Source organism: Dipodomys merriami, unplaced genomic scaffold (assembly GCF_024711535.1).
Source record: "Dipodomys merriami isolate MVZ:Mamm:240054 unplaced genomic scaffold, mDipMer1.0.p SCAF_21, whole genome shotgun sequence".
Lineage (NCBI taxonomy): Eukaryota > Metazoa > Chordata > Mammalia > Rodentia > Heteromyidae > Dipodomys > Dipodomys merriami.
In genome coordinates, this window is record NW_027203493.1 from 29,618,860 (window position 1) to 29,638,706 (window position 19,847).

Here is a 19,847-nt window from a genome sequence, read left to right on the forward strand (position 1 = left end):
AGCCACAGTGCCACTTCTGGTTTTCTGGTGGTTCACTGGAGATAAGATTCTCACGGACGCTTTTCTGCCTGGGCTGTCTTTGAACCGTGATCCTCAGATCTCAGCCTCCTGAGTAGCTAGGATTAGGGCATGAGCCACTGATGCCTGGCTCTCTTAGTTTATTTTTTGTTTTAAGTTATTTAGGCCAAACAGTGAGGATTAACTAGATTAAGGAAATATTTCTTAGAACTAAAAGTGAGATTTTCTGGAAAAATAAACATTCTAAGTGTTAGGATGAGAATTTAAAGTAGCAGCACTCTAGATTTGCTGAAAACTGCATTTTTACTATGTTTGTATTCAATTATGCAGATTCAGAAATTACCATATCATGATGTGTAAAATCAACAGGAAATAAATTCTAACTTCTAACTGTAAAATAATTATCTTGCTATCTCAACTTGCTTCCTTTCCTCCGTTTTTCCTAGTTATTAGATCGTCTTAAAATAACTGCCATATTATGGGCTGGGAAGGTGGCTCAGTGGTAGAGCACTTGCCTTGCATGCCTGAGGCCCTGGGTTCGATTCCTCAGCACCACATAAGCAAAAAGAAAAAAGCCGGAAGTGGTGCTGTGGCTCAAGTGGTAGAGTGCTAGCCTTGAGCTGAAGAGCTGAGGGACAGCGCCCAGGCCCAGAATTCAGGCCCCACGACCGGACCCAAAAAAAAATAAAACTAAAAAAAAACTGCCATATTAGTTTTCTTTCTTTCCCATCACTTCATATCAGAAAAACTATTTTTCAGTTTTATTAGCACATTATTATTAATCACATTTTGTACATCTCTGTGTCAAAAACTGACAACAATGATGGTACAATTCAAGACTCTTGGAATGCAAAATGTACTTCCTAAGTAGAGGCAAACTCTATAATCATTGGCACTTATCAGTTTGATATTCTCACTTAAGTTGCACTGAAAATATTCCAATAAACTAAACAAACTTCAACTTGTAGCTTATTAGTGTTGTTTTTTTTTTCTCTCTCTCTCTTTTGCTATAGCTTGTGTACAATGGATATAGCAAAGAAACCCTGAGACAGAGAGAACTTCAACTAAGTGTGCTCAGCTCAGAATCTCTACGGGAGAATTTTTTCTTAGGTGGAATAACTCTGCCTTTGAAAGATTTCAACTTGAGCAAAGAGACTGTTAAGTGGTATCACCTGACTGCAGCTACATATCTGTAAACTAAAGAATTTCTGAGTTTTGGAAGCAAGAAGTTACAAATGGGTGTGTACATGAGTACATACACTGAGCTTTGTATATTTTTATACTTGGGTAGAAATTATAAATATATTTGCTGCATTTGAGCACATCTGTTGGACCAACAGTCACATAACTACTTTTATAAATTTTGGGACGCTCTTGGCTGTTTTAAAGTCGTTATATTTAATGCTATAAATCCTAAACAAATCCTGAGAAATGACTTTGAGATAGCACAGTCAGTTTGGCCACCTATTTTGTATTGTTTCCTATACAGAACAGCATTCTTGTTCCCTGTTATGCACCTTTACAGCCTTTACCACTGCGTATGTTCACAAGCACCAAAGTAAAGATGCAGAATGTTTCCACAAAATACAGCTGCTATCCACAGGGCTGAAAAGCAAAGCACAAATAGTATATAGCTATGTAAAGAACTACTAAATAGTTTCATAAAGGTAAGGAAAAAACAATAGTTTTTTACTCATTGTTAGAGCCTTTATCAGAATAAGTGCCAATCACTGAAGTTGTAAATAATGGTGCCTTACTTAACTTTATATGCTTCCTTGGCACTTTTCTGATTGTTTTCTGGATTTGATAAGCAAGTAATTTTCACTCACTTTCAGCTAGGACAAAAAGTTATATATATACTCGTATTTTTCCCACAAAAATCATTTTCTATATTTCTGAATCTGACTTATAGTTACTGTAACTGTCAAGCTATTTAGTTTTGTTGCTCAGTAACTAAAAGAGATTTGTTGACAAAGTTGTTCTCTAAATTCTATCATTCCATCATAACCCTACATTAATTCCTGGGGGTATAAACTGAAGTTGGGTAATTTCACTGTTATATTTTATTCCCACTTTCTCCTCTCCCCCCCGCCCCGCCCCAAATCATGGGGCTTGAACTCAGGGTCTAGGTGCTGTCCCTGAGCTTTTCTGCTCAAAGCTAGCACTCTACCACTTTGAGCAACACCACCACTTTCGTTTTCTGGTGGTTATGAGTCTCACGGACTTTTCTGCCTGTGCTGGCTTTGAACTGCAATCTTCAGATCTCAGCCTCCTCAGTAGCTAGGATTACAGGTGTGAGCCACCAGCACCTGATTTATTCCCTCCTTAAGCAGGTGAAAATTGTTCACCACTGTGCCCATTCCTATTTGTGGTGAGAACTCCCTGAGAAAGGCAGACTTTTAACAAGAGGCTCAAGACAAAGGTCCAGGCTGATTTGTGTGTGTGTGTGTGTGTGCGCGCGCGCATGCCAGTCTTGGGGCTTGAACTCAGGGCCTGGGTGCTGTCCCTAAGCTTCTTTGGCTCAAGGTTAGTGCTCTACCACTTGAGCCACAGCGCCACTTCCAGCCTTTTCTGAGTAGTTTTTGGAGCTAAGAGCTTCATGGAGTTTTCTGCCCCGGCTGGCTTGGAACTGCGATCCTCAGATCCCAGCCTTCTGAGTAGCTAGGATTGCAGGCATGAGCCACCCAGCACCTGACCAGACTGAATTTTGATAGAGACTTTAGTGGAAGTTGTCTTGTAAACTGTCTTCCCTTTGTAAACATTGTACATTCATATAGAAGTGTTTTCTATAATAAAGTGAGGTTCAGAACAACAAGGGAGATGTTTAAAATTATTATGCAATAACCATTAAGGATAAGATTCCTTTATTACTCTTTCAACTTCAGACATAATATTTGTTCAGTTTAAATAAACATGTATAAATAATGTCACTGTTAGAATAGAAATTCAGATATTTTAAATAATAGAGAAGTAGTAGTTTATTTAATGAAGTATTTAATGAAGAGAACCAATAGAAAGGACAATCTCCAGTTCAGTTGCCCAGAATAGAATATAAACTGCAAAAAATTAACAAAAGTAATACTTGCAAAGAAGAAATAACAGAGTTGAAAATTTATCAGCAGAATAAATTAAAAAACTTGAAATTTTTGGTGCCTAACACTAATGGTCCATTTGTAAGAAAACTCATGAGTATGATACATGAATGTCTTTTTTAATGTTAAAATGTTTTCTATTTAATAAGTTAATTAAAATGCAGATCAAAGCACCACTGTTGGCTTTTTCCACATACACTTTTTTCCTTAAAGTATGTAAGTAGCTTTGTAAATATAAAGTAGCTCCAGAAGTTTTCACTTAAGCTTTTGAAACCTAATCCATTCCATGAATTGTCAACCACCATTTTTTTTCTTTTTTTTTCTTTTTTTTAAAGCCATCTTCATGGAAGATAATTGTTAATTGGATCAACCTGGACTGGTTTCTTGCAGTCTGCTTTTAGCATAAATAATACAGAACTAGAAAATGTGATGTCATTTTTCAAATATAAGAAATCTGGATTCATACCTAAAAGTATATATAATGATTAAATTATACAGTTAACAAGTTCAGAACAAAAGTTATTTTCTTTTTTTGTTTTGTTTTTTGTTTTTCCCGGTGCTGGGGCTTGACCAAGGCCTGGGCACTGTCCCTGAGCTTCTTGGTTTTTTGTTTGTTTTTTTGGTCAGTTGTGGGGCTTGAACTCTAGGCCTGGGTGCTGTCCCTGAGTTTTTCAGCTCAAGGGTACCGCTCTACCACTAGAGTCACAGTGCCGCTTCTGGCTTTTTTCTTTTTATGTGGTACAGAGGAATTGAACCAAGGGCTTCATGCATGCTAGGCAAACACTGTACCACCACACCACATTCCCAGCCAAAAAGTCATAACTAATTCTGTGCCTTTTTTTGGCCATTCTTTGTGAAATACTAAGTTTCAGCCCATACCAAAAACAAAAACAAAAAAACAAAAAAAAAACAACAACAGAAGAGGTCTGCCTCTTCCTACTACTACTGGACTACCGCCACTGTCTAGCAGTTCTAAAGCCGTTGTACTTAGGAACCCTTCCTTAAAGTATTTTGAGAAAAGTCTGAAACAACTGACCAAGACACTAATTTTTTTTATGTAAAATCAAAGTATTTTATTACCTACCTTTTTGAGTAAAGTAATTCTGCTACAGTTGTATACCAGAATTCTTTGCTTTTGGAATTTGAAGGTAATGTTTTTCACTCTCAAACCTATTGTTTTCTCTTTTGAGGAACTCAATGTAGAAATGGCACTGATGTTTCTATTACTGCCTGTATGTGAATCTGTAGTTACCTAAATGGTAAGGCATGTATATTTGATAAGTACTCCTTTATTCAAATTGAACTTGCATAAAAGCTCTAAAATCTTGCCTTAAGTTGTTTAACTGTTCTTTTTAGGATTCAAGTATTGTGGCATTTAAAAAACTCACTTTTGATAAACTTTGCATCAAAAGACTGAAGCCCTCCTATCATAATCCATAGATATCACTTCCATACTGTTCAATGGCAGTGCAGATATGAACATGAGGATTAGTCTCATCTATAAGAACCAAATGCTTTAATTGTTTTAGGATACTGAAAAGATGTATAATATTTTATTAATAATTTGAATATATTCAGTGGATTGAATGTGACTTCATAACTGTACTACGACTGTATTAAAGTATTTCTGGAATAAAGGGCCTCTTGTCATTTTTTCGCCTTGTTGATATATTTTAAACTTTGCTGTGAGCTCACTGATTCTGTTTTTTGCATCTCACTCAGGAGTTTACTAACTTCAGAAATCCTGCATTTCAGAATGGCCTTAGTTTCCTCTCAAAAACATCTTGAAGTAGAGAGTCTCTACTACCACTCTTTTTTAGTCCCATCAGGGTTTGTTTTTGTTGTTGTTGTTTGTCTGTTGTGGGAACTGAACTCTGGGCCTGGACGCCGTCCCTTAGCTCTTCAGCTCAAGGTTAGTGCTCTATCACTAGAGTCACCTTCTTAGCCCCCCCATCAGGGTTTATTAGATGTGAAATGCCTGTGAGTATGGTTCCTGGCCTTCAGTAGTTTATTTAGATACTAAGTAGCATAGCCACAGTCATCTTATAGACTATTTGACAGACTGAAAAAATTAGGAATTTCTCTAATATCGAACCTTCATCCTGGAATAGTCATTAGTCTATGGTTCTTTGACTTTAAGATAACATGTAAAAGGGTTGAGAAACCTGACAGCAATTAAGCCAGTTGTGTCAGAAAGGGGAGGGGCTTTATTTCACCTTTTTTTTAAAGTTTATTCATGCATATTTTATTAAATATTTTCAGTAGACAATATCATACTAAGTTTTCTAAGTGAAACCATCATGCAGTTTCAAATACCAGTCACATTACCCATTGCTTTTAGAAGTTTCAAAATGTATGGCAGACATTATCTCGCTGACATTTCTCCTGCCTCTCCCTTCCTCCCTCCTCTCCTCTACAACTACAAATAAAAATTAACTCAAGCCTAGCTACTCAGGAAGTTGAGATCTGAGGACCAAGGTTCAAAGCCAGCCCAGGCAGAAAAGTCTATGAGACTCTTATCTCCAATTAAGCAACAAAAACGCCAGAAATGGAGCTGTGGTTCAAGTGGTAGCATGCTAACCTTGAGCCTTGGGACAGTGCCCAAGCCCTGAGTTCAAGCCCAGGACTGGAACCAAAAAAATAAGCAGAAAGGCTAAAAAATGGTCAAAGACTTAACCTTAAAGCTAAAACTAGCTGGATACAATGCTATATGCCTGTAAGATAAGCATTCAGGAGGTGGGAACAGGATTGTGAGTCTGAGACCTGAGTTTCACTGTATGTTTCATACAGTGCAACTCTCAAAAACAAAACAAAAAGTTAGGGCTGAGCACAGGCCTCTAATCCTGATTATGCAGGAGGCTGACATCTGAGGATTGTAGTTCAAAGCCAGCCCAGGCAGGCAAATCCAGATTGTCTGTGTGTGCATGTGTGTGTCAGTATTGGCATTTCAACTCAGAGCCAGGGAGCTCTCCCTGAGCTGCTTTTGTTGAAGACTAACACTGTACATTTGAGCCACAACTCTACTTCAGCATTTTTGGTAGTCTACTGTAGCTAAGAGCCTTGTGTAGGTGTGAATGTGGCTTAGTGGTAGAGTGCCTGCCTAGCCTGCATGAAGCCCTAGGTTTGACTCTTCAGTACCACATAAACAGAAAAAGCCAGAAGTGGCCCTGTGGCTCAAGTGGTAAAACACTAGCCTTGAGCAAAACAAGTTCAGGGTAGTGCCCAGGCCCTGAGATACGGCTCTAGTGGTAATGCCAGAACTGAGCAGAAAAAGCCAAGAGAGATGGCAAGGTCCTGGTTTCAAACCCCAGTAGGAGCACAAAAGGGGAGGGATGGGGGGGGGCGGGGGGAGAGGCAAGGTGTTCTTGGCTCACCTCTATAATCCTGGCTATTTAGGAGGTTGAGATTTTAAAATGTTTATAGCCAGCCCACCCAGAAAAATCTGGGACCCAGCTCCAATTAACCAACAAGATGCTGGAATTGGAGGCATGGTTCACGGGGTAGAGCTGGGAGCAAGGCTCACAAACCCCAGTATCAGGAGACCCTATCACAAAGAGGTTTTAACGGTAACAAATAAACTCTATCAGGATAGTTATAATTCTGTCTATGAATATTTGATTCAATACGTTTACATCCTTGCATCAGTTGTGTTGTAAACGTTGCTCAATCTTTCCTTCACAAGACAACTAGTAAATCAGAATTGGGAATAAATGATTCTTGCCATGCTGGTGGGTTTCAAAGGCTTCTAAGGAGTGGGAGTGTAATTTGGTACAGTAAGCCTTTACAAATAGTGGCTAGGATTCCAGGGTAACAACAGAAATGAAGTCTGTTGGGCTGGGAATGTGGCTTAGTGGTAGTGTGCTTGCCTAGCATGCATGAAACCCTAGGTTCGATTCCTCAGTAGCACAAACAGAAAAATCAGAAGTAGCGCTGTGGCTCAAGTGGTAGTGTGTTAGCCTTGAGCAGAAGCAGCTCGGGGGCAGTGCCCAGGATCTGAGTTCAAGCCCCAGGACTGGCAAAAGAAAACAAGAAATGAAGTCCTTGTATTCTGGATATAATTTTGTGAGATGTACTGAGATTAATGTAGAGAGATGAGGAAAAGTGAAGGCGCCTATATTAGTATTTTAGTAGACTGAGTAGTTATTTAACTGAAATGAAGGGGTCTGGAGCCATTCATAGCCGTGGGCAAGGATGGAAAACTAGAGCCAACTTTGAAATGCCTCTTCCACATCTAGGCTTAAAATGTAAATTTGACATATTTGCTAGCGGTTTGAAATGCCTAAAGTCTGGGAAAGTTACTCCTCACGCAGAAATAGGCTGGAAAAGCAGGTGGATATTTAATATCTCTTCTAACTTGTCAGCAGTTTACTTCTTCCCAGAGCCAAGCTTCCTTCTTACAACTGTAGATACCTACCTACTGTGCCCTTTTAACGTCTCCAGCTTGCCATCGAGTGTTCTAATTTGAGCCAAGCCTCCAGCTGCCCCTGCCCCCGTCCTTCTCTGTCCGATGCCAACCGCTGTAGATGAAATTACTGGCTACGCCCCCCCCTCCGCCCCAATTTTACCCAAGTTCAAAGGTGTCTTTTCTCACTTATCCTGTCGGTCTCCGCAATCTCCAAGCGGCTTTCCTGCTCTCCAGTTCCAGCTCCCTTGGACGTGCAGCACCGATGGGCTGGCACGCTGCTGTCGGCCGTCCGGGGCGGAGCCCCGTGGGCAGACAGGCCCCACAGGCCTGGTTTCAAATCCTCCGTCTCACCCCTGAGTCTAGATGAAGGACGTGGAGCTAAGTGGGAAAGCTGACTGGATGTCGGCCACTGCCATCGTTACAGCACCCAGCACGAGCCGGCGGGTTCAAGGCAGGGGCATACTGATCCCTGCAGTTTTCAGGACTTCCCAATCTAGGTCTTCGATTCCACCTTGGCCCAGTTACGCTCAGGAAGAACTTAGTTCCAAAGATGCTGGCGGGCGAGGAGCTCCTCACTTGTTCGCGGGGAGAGCCTGGCCGGAAGGAAACTACAGAGAGATAACGGCGAGCACTTAGGCCGCGCCGAAGTGCATCTCGGGATCTGTAGTCAAACGAACGTCCGTAGCTGCGTTTGCGTAGCTCCGCCCCCTCCGTGAGCGGAATTAGGGCGGCGTGTGAGGTCACTTCCTGCCTGCGGGGTAGTTTCCTGCGGCGTTCTCTTCCTCGCTCTCTCTTTGCTGCCAGACAGCCGCCATCATGGGTCGCATGCACGCTCCCGGGTGAGCTCGTGGGTCCGAGCCGGACTGTCTGGTTGGGTTAGGGGATGGGACAAGGAGGGAGCGTGTCCCGCGTGTGGAGGGGGTCGTGTTTTGAGCCGGGGCGTGGGCCGCCGTCTCACTTGTGCGCCTCTCTTCCCTAGGAAGGGCCTGTCCCAGTCGGCTCTGCCCTATCGCCGCAGCGTCCCCACCGTAAGTAGCGCGCTCGGGCGGGAGAGAAAGCGGGGAGATGGCGTCTCGCGGGGGGAGCCGCACCGAGCGCGGGAACCCGTGTGCATGGGGAGCGCGGCTTTGGCGGGGAAGGGAACCGCTGTGCCTCGGCACCGTGCCTGCTTCCTCACGCTAAGGCTGGTTTCTGTTCACCCAACAGTGGCTGAAGTTGACGTCTGAAGACGTGAAGGAACAGATTTACAAACTCGCCAAGAAGGGCCTGACGCCCTCACAAATCGGTGAGCGGGCACGTCCAGTCTCTTTTCCGCCTCCCCTCATGTGACTTAATAGAGAAAGGCTCCAGGGCCAATTGCCTGATCGGTGTCTTCATGTAAATGCATATGCCTACTTACATCTGGCTTTATTTTTGAGAACTGGGGGCTAACCTTTAATTGCTGAATTTTAAAGTTAATCCTGGCAGCAGTGTTTTGAGATGGAGTTTTGTCCGTGTTAGTCTGGAAACTTAGGCTCTTACCCACACCCACATCACATAATTGGGATTGACCCATTTCCTCACATAGGGATGGAATCTCAGCTGCTTGCGACTTTGTTCAGGTGGGAAAGAAAGTTCTGCTTTAAGCGGAATAGGCTTCTGTCTCTGAGAATTAACTGGTCGAAAAGATAGATGATAGCTGATTTCTAAAACATACATAGTAGGAACCTCGTTGATAGTCTTAGTTATATTTCAGCAAACTCACTGTTCATGGCCTTGGAACATTCGCAGTTTCCGCTAGAAGTTTTTCTTTGGTGTTGGGTAAACCTTCCTTGGATGTCCCAAGGAAGCTTTTCAGGCATCCTTGTATTGATATTTACTTATTTTGCAGATAGGAAACAAGTGATAGCACCTCCAGTTTTTGTGTTTGATTTTGAAAGTTAACAATGTATTGTTTCTTTTTCAGGTGTGATCCTGAGGGACTCACATGGCGTTGCACAAGTACGTTTTGTGACAGGCAATAAAATCTTGAGAATCCTCAAATCCAAAGGACTTGCTCCTGATCTTCCTGAGGATCTCTACCATTTAATTAAGAAAGCAGTTGCTGTCCGAAAGCATCTTGAGAGGAATAGAAAGGTAAGAGGGTAAATAAAAGCCTTGATACTGAGAGTTTCCCATACCTTCTTATTTTAGTATATAATAACACATCTAATTTGAAGTATATGAAACACTATTTGACAGGACAGTTGCTTTATTTTGGAGTTACTTAGTTGTATTGTTTTACTTTTAGGATAAAGATGCTAAATTCCGTCTGATTCTGATAGAAAGCCGAATTCATCGATTGGCTCGATATTACAAGACCAAGAGGGTCCTCCCCCCTAATTGGAAATAGTAAGTATATACCTTTTTTGCTAACAAGAGTCGACAGTATATCCAATAAAAAGCTATGTAGTAGTAAATATTATAGGAGTTTTGAGCTTTGTGGTATTCAGTTCAGATCTGCCTTGGTAGTAGTGGGAAATCAGCTATAGATGTGAACCAGCTCTTTCTTTCACAAAACCCTTGCTTTACACTGCTACTCCAAGGACTTAGTGATATTTTAGGTTTTTACACAAATTTCTCACTATGATGATTGGTATCCAAACATTCGCAGTTTCCACCAGAAGGGTGTTTCCTCATGTTGGCCAGTTCTTCCTTGGATGTCTGAGTGAGAATTGTCATTGAGCTGATTGCTGAAACACTTGTTACTAAGGACCAGTATTGATTCACATTTCTCTTCTTTCCTTTTCAGTGAATCGTCCACAGCCTCTGCCCTAGTGGCATAAATTTGTCTGTACTCAAGCAATAAAATCATTGTTTCAATAAAAGCTTGTTCTGTGATTCTTTGTTCCAAAACTGATGAGTATTAATGACTTAGATGTTGATCTTTTTCTAACTTGTCTGTATTTGAAACAGAATGTGACTTGGGAATAGTTAACCTTGCTGGGTTACATTTCTAATGGCTTTATATGTGTTGGTCTTTATAGTTGTAACTAAGTTAAATAATGACTGTTATTGAAAATTGTAATCACTGGAGCTGGGAAGGTGGCTCAGTGGTAGAGTGTATGCTTAAGGCCCTGGGTTCGATTCCTCTGAACCACATAAGCAAAAAAGGCCAGATGTGGCGCTTTGGTTAAGAGTGCTAGCCTTGAGCTGAAGAGCTTAGGGACCGTACCCAGGCCCATGACCAGCAAAAAAGAAAATTGTAATTTCTTTTGGTACCTTTGTTACTGAGTACTGAGGAGGATCTGGTGTGGACAAACTTTGGGTCTTGGTGGAGGAAGAGGCTTAAAAAGATTTGTATTTGGAAACCAGAGTGCTCAGGAAAACTATTTGAGATGGGTTCAGGGCCTTGATCCTTGCAAACTGAATGGGGTAAGATAAAATGGACCATTTGGGTGTTGCCAGAGACTTAATTGGGCATACTGGTTAGATTTCCTGCTTAAGAGCCAACTCTCAGATACTGAAATGAATTATTCAAGTTTATAAGATCAGTAAATAGCAAGTGATGTGTATGGCTGGTATTTGTAGACTTAAATCTGTTAAGAGGTCTTATTGCCAAGTCCTCCTCCACCCACATCCCCCCCAAGCATACTTCATTCCATTGACTTGATATCTTGAAATTTGTCAGAATAAGTCCATAGAAATGAAATTTGGGGTCAGAAAAAAAGAACCTTCACTAGAAATCAGATGCTAACCAGCTCCCTCCCCCCCCCGGCTTAAAGTACATGTTGACCAGCAGAATTTGTGAAATTATGAGGGTTTTTAATGAGACTGAAATGCTTAGTGTTATTGCAGGAAAGAAAAACAGCCTATAATCTGAGTGTATAGGCAGGTGAGAGTATGTATGAGGATCAAACAGCAGAACTCAGAGTCTGGGTGCTGTCCATCCCTCTGGAGTCATGGAATTCTCTGCCCTTGCTGGCTACAAGCCCCAGTCCTCATATATCAGCTTCCCAAGTAGCTAGGATTGAGCCACTGAGGCCCAGTTTTCTAACCTGTTTTGTTTTCTTAACATTCCTTTCCCAGAAATTGCCTTAGTTGGGCTGGGAAGGTAGCTCAGGGGTTGAGTGCTTGCCTTGCATGCATGAGGCCCTGGGTTTGATGCCTCAGCACCACATAAGCAGAAAAAAGCTGGAAGTAGTAGCACTGTGGCTCAAGTGGTAGAGCACTCGCCTTGAGCTGAAGAGCTGAGGGGACAGCGCCCAGGCCCCACAACTGACAAAAATTTAAAAATTGCCTTAATTACAAATTTATACTCAATATTCTATTATATTTCTACAGCTTGGCATATGTTGATGTAATCCTTTATTTGCAATTCGATAAATATATACACTAAGCATTAGATGTTTTCCATCTGCCTAGTGTTTTGTCTTCCTGTTTTAATTTCATCCCCAAACTTGGAACCATAGCTTAGATCTCAGTTTGTTCAAGTTCCAGTTTAGACAGTTCCTCTTGTTCTCCCTCCCCCCCCCCCCCCCCCCCCAGTATTGAGCCATGGGCCTTTTGTCTGCTTCCAGTGCAATACTATTCCAAGATAGGGTCTTGCTGACTAGAATTGGAGGTGTATAACCTCCACATTTAGCAACTAGACACTACTTGATTCTGCCTCCAATTTCAGATGTCCTCTTTCCTCGTGTCTTTATTTCCTTTAGGTGAAATATACTCTCCTGTTTTCCCAACATAGGATTCTCATTTATTCTGTTTATATCAAATTCTAGATTTTTGATTTTTTTTTTTTTTGCAGTACCTTGCTTGTGTTTTTTTCTTAGACGGAATCACTAGGTAATTACCAAATCTTGTTGCCACCTTCACCATATGCCCAAACACCATCCTTGCTACAACTAACCTAGTCTGAGTTCCCTCCTGCCATTACCACTATAAAAGCCTCAGTTTCCATTTTCCTCACCTGCCCTCATGAGCTTCTAGCTTTTTGATAACCATCACCCAGAAACTTAGGATGCAAAACAGACTTATGCTCAAAGCCTCCATTGGCTTTCTAGCTCTTTGACAATCCCAAATCTTTTAGATCTGAGTACAGTTTAGGGAAGCAAGAGTGTTTGATCTGGAGCTAGCAGCTTGGTCAGGCATGAGTCATTCCAACTCAGGAATGTTTTATTGTAGAAATGTTTTGTCTAGCCCTGGTAGTTCATGTCTAGAATCCTAGCTACTCAGAAAGCTGAGATCTGAGGATCACTGTTCAAAGCTAGCCCAGGCAGGAAAGTCTGTGAGATTTGTATCTCCAATAAACCACTAGAAAGCTGGAAGTGGTGCTGTGGCTCAAGTGGTACAGCACTACCCTTTAGCTGAAGAACTAAGGGACAGCGCCCAGGCCCAGAGTTCAAGCCCCATGACTGACAATAATTAGTAATAGGAAGCTTTTCTTGCCTTTATAGTTTCCTCTGACTTCCTCTTTTATTTATTATATTAGAGCTTATCCTCAAATGTAATCCTTGTTAGGACCTGGTCAATTCAGTGATCCTAGCTATATGTATGCATGATACTGTATTTTGAATTGTATTTAGATGCAGTTCCTCATTTCAACTACTAGGTGGCCTATATTGCTGTTGCTGATTATACTGACTGCTGACGTGGTGCCTGTCCATAGCTGTTTCTAATTTGAAAAGTATGTTCTTGTTATTTAATTTTTTTTTTTTTTTTTTTTTTTGTCGGTTGTGGGGCTTGAACTATGGGCCTGGGCACTGTCCCTGAGCTCTTCAGTTCAAGGCGGGTGCCCTACACTTAAGCCAGAGTGCCACTTCTGGTTTTCTGGTGGTGAATTGGAGATAAGAAACTCAGGAAGCTAACTAGTGCCAGTGGTCATGCCTGTAAATCCTAGCTACTCAGGTGGCTGAGATCTGAAGATCGAGGTTCAAAACCAACCTGAGTTATTTCCAATAAACCACCAGAAAGCTGGAAGTGGCGCTGTGGTTCAAGTGGTAGAGTGCTGGCTGAGCTGTAGAGCAGGACAGCCGCCCCCTCCCCCCCCCCCACACACACACATGTCTCACAGACTTTACTGCCAGGGCTGGCTTTGAACCTCAATCCTCAAGTGTGAGCCACCAGCACCTGACTTTTTTTTTCTTTTTGCCAATTCTGGGGCTTGAATTCAGGGCCTTGGCACTGTCCCTGAACAACTTTTGCTCAAGGTTAGCACTCTACCACTTGAGTCCCAGTGCCACTTGGCTTTTTATTTAATTTCTATAACCTCTAAAAAGCTCAGTATTTTTTTTTTTGGTCGGCCGTGGGGCTTGAACTCTGGGCCTGGGCGCTGTCCCTCAGCTCTTCAGCTCAAGGCAAGCGCTCTACCACTTGAGCTACAACGCCACTTCCGGTTTTCTGGTGGTTTATTGGAGATAGGAGTCTCACAGTCTTTCCTGCCCAGGCTGGCTTTGAACCGCGATCCTCAGATCTCAGCCTCCTGAGTAGCTAGGATTACAGGCGTGAGCCACCAGCGCCCGGCCTGACTCAGTATTTTGGAAAGAGGCTAGACCTAAATTCATTCATTGTAAGAGTTACCCTTTTTTTTGTGTGTGTGTCCGGTCGTGGGGCCTGAACTCTGGGCCTGGGCACTATCCCTCAGCTCTTCAGCTCAAGGCTAGCGCTCTACCACTTGAGCCACAGTGCCACTTCAGCTTTTTTCTTTTTGCTTATGTGGTGCTGAGGAATCGAACCCAGGGCCTCATGCATGCAAGGCAAATGCTCTACCACTGAGCCACCTTCCTAGCCCTAGAGTCACCCGTTTTTGTGTGTGTACTTTTTTTTTTTTTTTGTAAAAATGCTGTACAGAGGAGTTAGTTACATGAGCAAGGTAAGGAGTACATTTCCTATTGAGCATTGTTGCCTCCTTTGTTTTCCCCCTACCATCCCTTCCCTCCCACCTCCACAACTACCCCCCCCCCCAAGAGTTACCCATTTTAAAGATGGAATGCATTTAACTTCTATTTAAGTTCATAAAAGTTAGACTCGGGGCTGGGAAGGTGGCTCAGTGGTAGAGCGCTTGCCTTGCATGCATGAGGCCCTGGGTTCGATTCCTCAGCCCCACATAAGCAAAAAGTAAAAAGCCGGAAGTGGTGCTGTGGCTCAGGTGGTAGAGCGCTAGCCTTGAGCTGAAAAAGCTGAGGGACAGTGTCCAGGCCCAGAGTTCAGTCCCCACGACCGGACCAAAAAAAAAAAAAAAAAAAAGTTAGACTCAGAGGCCACTGGATATCTAGTGTTCCTATCATTATACCTTCATGCCTATTACAATCCTTTTTCTCATTAAAAAAAAGAGAAGCAATTGATAAAAACCCATGTTTTCTAAGTAAATCAACTAGAAAGTTAACTCTTCAGTGAGTTCCTCATTATGAACATATATCCACTAGAGAAATCAATAGTTAATTTTCCTCAAAATCAGGCACAGTGGTACGCGTGAGTAACTTAAGCTACTTGGGAGGCTGAGGCTGGAAAATTATGAGTTCAAGGCTAGCTTCAGTAAGAGTGAAAACTATCACAAGAAAAGAATCTCAGAAGTCTTAAGTGACATTAGGCAGTATGTTTTTTGAGGGGGGGAGGTGAGGAGGAAGGCTGTTGGGGATTGAACCTAAGGCCTCAAGCACACTAAGCATATTCCCTGTCAGTCCCCACTGTTCTCTTTTATATCTACCTTTTTTGGGTAAGAATTAGAGATTCAACACTCAGGGTTGCCTCTCCAGTGCCAAATCCAGCATGCCTGTTGCCATGGATACAAACCCAATGAAGTTGACCTTCCTACTGAAGAGCACCAGCAGAGACAGGCCCCTAAGAGGGAGTCCAGCCCAAACATAGGCAGCTGTGGGGCCCAAGCACTCTTGTGGCCCATCCTCCCTGTTCGTGTTCCCACTGCTATGGCCTAGGGTCTGTTTGTGCCTACTGGGTTGCAGAATATGACCTATGGTTCCCAGTACAGAGACCATGCTCCTCTCTTCATACAGCCCATCCACAAGTAACTGCTAGATCAGGTAGCAGGTGCTGTTGCAGGTTTTCTTGTTTTTCAGTCAGAAAACCCAGACATAGTACTTGTCCCTTGTGGAACCTACTGGGGGAATTATTAATCAAGCCTCAAATAAATATCACAAGTGCTACAAAGGACAGACAGCTCCTGCTCTTTTGCTGGGTCAGAGGTTAGAGCAAATATCTCCCAAGGACTGAAGGAGGAAGACAGCAGTGAAATTTTGAGTTATCAACTAGAAAAGGAGTTGGAAAAGCCAGTCAACCTGGAGAAGATATGCTTGCTGCTCCTGCACATCACCACCACCAGTAACCACACCAACATCTTGAGACTTCCATGCTGAGAAGAAGCATTGGCCACACCGAGTTGCTGCCAAACACAGCTAGCCATGAAGATGACCATGCCTCCACATGACTTCTTCCCCAGCCAGAGTTTTCCCAGCTGAAAACATTCTAGAATAAAGGCAAGTCAATCCCACAGGCCTCTACATGTATTCTAGGGCTACGGAATCCTTGAACATAACCTGTTTTAAACTACTACATTTTGTTATAATTTGTTTTACAGCAAAAGTAAAGCATTTGCCAAGAAGCCAGGAGGCCATGTTTCTACAGCCTAACTTTTGCCTGCCTCTCCCCAATTACAGAGATTATCCCTCTGTCCTGCTAGACTGGCTGAGGAGCCATTAAATATGGCACAACTGTCTCAATGACCCTTTATCTATCCCCAGTGCCAAGCACAGAGCTAAGCACAGAAGACAATCAGTGAATACTTACTGGCTGCACACTCCATCCATGGTTCACTTCATGTTTACTTCACAGGCAGAATCACTAGTGAAGGAGTAGGGACCTCAAACTTCTCCCAAGGCCACTAGTAGTGGAAGTCTAGAAGTTCTTTTGGGCTGCCTTCCATAGAGTAACATGACCACACTAATTTTTCTGAAAGTCATCTTTTGAATAGAACATTTTCTTTTCTTTTTTTTTTTTTTCTGCCAGTCATGGGGCCTGAACTCTGGGCCTGGGCACTGTCCCTCAGCTCTTCAGCTCAAGGAAAGCACGCTACTGCTTGAGCCACAGCGCCACTTCTGGTCTTTTCTGTTTATGTGGTGCTGAGGAATTGAACCCAGGGCCTTCTGCATGCGGGGCAAGCACTCTACCACTGAGCCACCTTCCCAGCTCTACAACATTTTGACTAAATGACTTGATCTTATTTTTCCTGTACTGTAAGTTGTTTTTACTGTTCACAGAACAATTTCAACTTTCTATGGGTTTTAAACACTCCTGTCCATTTTTAGAACTTTTCAGGGTTTTTTTCCTATTTATAATTTGCTTTTAGCTTACTTTCACTGTTTTTCAGTATTTATTATAGGAGGAAGCTGAAACTGCCTCAGGACCTAGTTGATTAGTGGACTGAATAAAGTACTTAATATATGAAAAGTACACAATACTGTTCAGCCAGGAAGCATCCATTGGGATTTTCCTATGTTTTCAAAACTCATGATTCCTGAGCCCTGCCCTGGAAAACAGAAGCCCACTGGAAGGCCAAGGGTGCATAGACATTCATACTTCTCAAAGACTTCCCTGGCAATCCTGATGCACAGCTGGGATTGGAGGTCACTTTAGAATCTCAGGGGAGTAAAACCAGACTCAGGTATTTAAATAAGTGCTCATTTGGTATATGCGTAAATTAAGGCACCAGGAGGTACTTGCTAAGGGCCACAGAATAGAAAGGACAGGGAGGACTAAAGACCAGTCATTCTAGAGTTGCCCTTTTGCCTCTCCTGTTTTATGGCCAAGCAGAAATTGTGTAAAATAGATTGCAGGAGTCTATTTCAGTCTTTTACATGTCTTCATTTTCTTTTTTTTTTTTCTTTTGCCAGTCCTAGGGCTTGAACACAGGGCTTGGGCACTGTCCCTGAGCTTCTTTGGCTCAATGCTAGCGTTCTACCATTTGAGCCACAGTGCCACTTCTGGCATTTTCTATATATGTGATACTAAGGAATTGAATCCAGGGCTTCATGCATGTGAGGCAAGCAAGCACTCCACCACTAAGCCACATTCCCAGCCCTGTCATTTTCTGATGTTTTGTTAAAAGTATGAATTTCCTTTAGCATATGATAAAAACATAATAAAATAATTCAAGGTATTTTGCCTTTAGTCACACACACAGGGCATTTGACACCCTCCTATGCTTGGCAACATTGCCTCTACAAAGATAATGGCCTTTAGGGACATTCTCACAGATCATATCTCTGACTCCTAGATAGAGAGAAGCCAGTTTGATTTAGGGGCACAGATCGCCAGGGCCTGGGAATCCTGTAGGATCTGTAGAATAGGTGCCTAGGCATTGGCCCTTGAGCCACCAGTGAGCCCCACCAGAGGGCAGTAGAGCCAGGCCCAAGACTCCTCTCCTCCAGACTGTGGACTGTGTAAAACAGGCAGGGGAGTACTAGGATATAAGCTATGTGTCCATACATGAGAATGTGATTCTAGCACACAGCATATATTAAAGCAGTATTTATTAACTGAACACAAGAGTGGGAATACTGTCTGTGGAGAAGGAAGTGAGGAAGGGAAAGATCTGCAAGGGGCTGTAACTCAACTGGCAAAGAATGTGCCAAAAAAGGGAAAAAAAGGATATTTACATATTTATTATACAGGGATTTGAACTCAGGGCTTCATATGCTTTATCACTTTAGCCACAACTCCAGCTTTCTTTTAATTTTTTTTTTTGGGGTCCGGTCGTAGGGCCTGAACTCTGGGCCTGGGCACTGTCCCTCAGCTCTTCAGCTCAAGGCTAGCACTCTACCATTTGAGCCACAGAGCCACTTCTGGCTTTTTTTTCTGCTTATGTGGTGCTGAGGAATCGAACCCAGGGCCTCATGCATGCAAGGCAAGCACTCTACCACTGAGCCACCTTCCCAGCCCCTCCAGCTTTCTTTTGCTGGTTATTTTTAGGATAGGTCTCAAAAATTTTTCTGCCCTTGAATTGTGATCCTTCTGGTCTCAGCATCTTGAGTAGCTGGAATTACCGGCATGAGCCACTAACACCTACAAATCTTTACATATTGAGCACTTACCATTTGTTGGTCACTATGCTAATAATAATCTCTTCAAAATTTTTCCTGGTATTTTGTGTTTATGTGTGTGCCTAAAGTGGGGCTTGAACTCAGGGCCTTGCGCTCCTTGCTTAGCTTCTTTCCTTAACTAGTGCTCCACCACTTGAGTCTTGCCTCCACGTCTCATTATTTCTTTCTTTTTGCCAATCCTGGGGATTGAACTCAGGGTCTGGGCATTGTCCCTGAGTTTCTTTTGCTCAAGGCTAGCACTCTACCACTTGAGCTATAGTGCCACTTCTGGCTTTTTCTGTTTATGTAGTACTGAGGAATCGAACCTAGGGCTTTATGCATGCTAGGCAAGCACTCTACTACTAAGCCACATTCCCAGCCCCACTTCCCATTATTTCTTTTTCTTTTTTTTTTTTGGTCGGTCATGGGGCTTGAACTCTGGGCCTAGGTGCTGTCCCTCAGCTCTTCAGCTCAAAGAGAGCACTCTACCACTTGAACCACAGTGATTTATTGGAGATAAGAGTCTCACAAAGCCAGCTCAGGCTGGCTTTGAACTGGAAACCTCAGATCTCAGCTTCCTGAGTAGTTAGGATTACAGGCTTGAGCCACCAGTGCCCAGCTTCCCATTATTTCTTTCTTTTTTTTTTTTTTTTCCTTTCTTTTTTTGGCCATTTAAAAATTTTTTTTCTGGGCTGGGAAGGTGGCTCAGTGGTAGAGCGCTTGCCTTGCATGCATGAGGCCCTGGGTTCGATTCCTCAGCACCACATAAGCAAAAAGAAAAAAGCCGGAAGTGGCGCTGTGGCTCAAGTGGTAGAGCGCTAGCCTTGAACTGAAGAGCTAGGGACAGCACCCAGGCCCAGAGTTCAGGCCCCACAACTGGACCCAAAAAAACAAAACAAAACAAAATTTTTTTTCTGTAACATTTAGGAGTTGAATGAAGCAGAAATTAAGATATTTGTTTCTAAAAGAAATTTTTTTTAGAGGTACTGGGGTGTGAACTCCAGGTCTCTTGTTTACCAAGCAAGTGCTCTATGCTGAGCCATACCTCTAGACCTTTTTGGTACAGGTTATTTTTTAGATAGTCTTGCTTCTTGCTCAGAGCCATACTTGGACATCAGTCCATCTATTTTAGGCATCCCATTGTAGCTCAGATGACAGATGAATGCTACAGTGTCCAGTTTCTTTCTATTGAGATGAAGTCTCATGGACTTTTCCACCTAGGCAGGCTTCATCATCACATTCTTAGCCTATCAAGTAGCTAGTAATATAGGTATGGGACAC

The 19,847-nt window shown here is 42.7% G+C and overlaps 2 protein-coding genes and 1 non-coding gene across 6 annotated transcripts in view; all 3 read left to right on the plus strand.

Annotated features, from left to right (window-relative positions):
- Pik3c2a (phosphatidylinositol-4-phosphate 3-kinase catalytic subunit type 2 alpha) overlaps nt 1-4,747 on the plus strand; it is a 109,713-nt gene extending 104,966 nt beyond the window's left edge. For all 4 annotated transcript variants that reach the window (XM_070032801.1, XM_070032799.1, XM_070032798.1 and 1 more), the window contains one exon: nt 1,032-4,747. In XM_070032801.1, coding sequence (XP_069888902.1) covers nt 1,032-1,214 — 183 coding nt within the window. In that variant the 3' untranslated portion in view covers nt 1,215-4,747. The remainder of the gene's footprint in view (nt 1-1,031) is intronic.
- Nucleotides 4,748-8,248: 3,501 nt separating this feature from the next.
- Nucleotides 8,249-10,361, plus strand: Rps13 (ribosomal protein S13). Its single transcript, XM_070032810.1, has 6 exons — nt 8,249-8,354; nt 8,495-8,543; nt 8,722-8,800; nt 9,461-9,630; nt 9,785-9,885; nt 10,286-10,361. The coding sequence occupies exons 1-6, from the start codon at nt 8,332-8,334 to the stop codon at nt 10,317-10,319; spliced, it is 456 nt and encodes a 151-aa protein (XP_069888911.1). The 5' UTR covers nt 8,249-8,331; the 3' UTR covers nt 10,320-10,361.
- On the plus strand, nt 10,115-10,205 carry LOC138834228 (small nucleolar RNA SNORD14). The gene has a single exon (XR_011374005.1). It is a non-coding gene; the product is annotated as a small nucleolar RNA SNORD14 (small nucleolar RNA).
- Nucleotides 10,362-19,847: the final 9,486 nt, after the last annotated feature.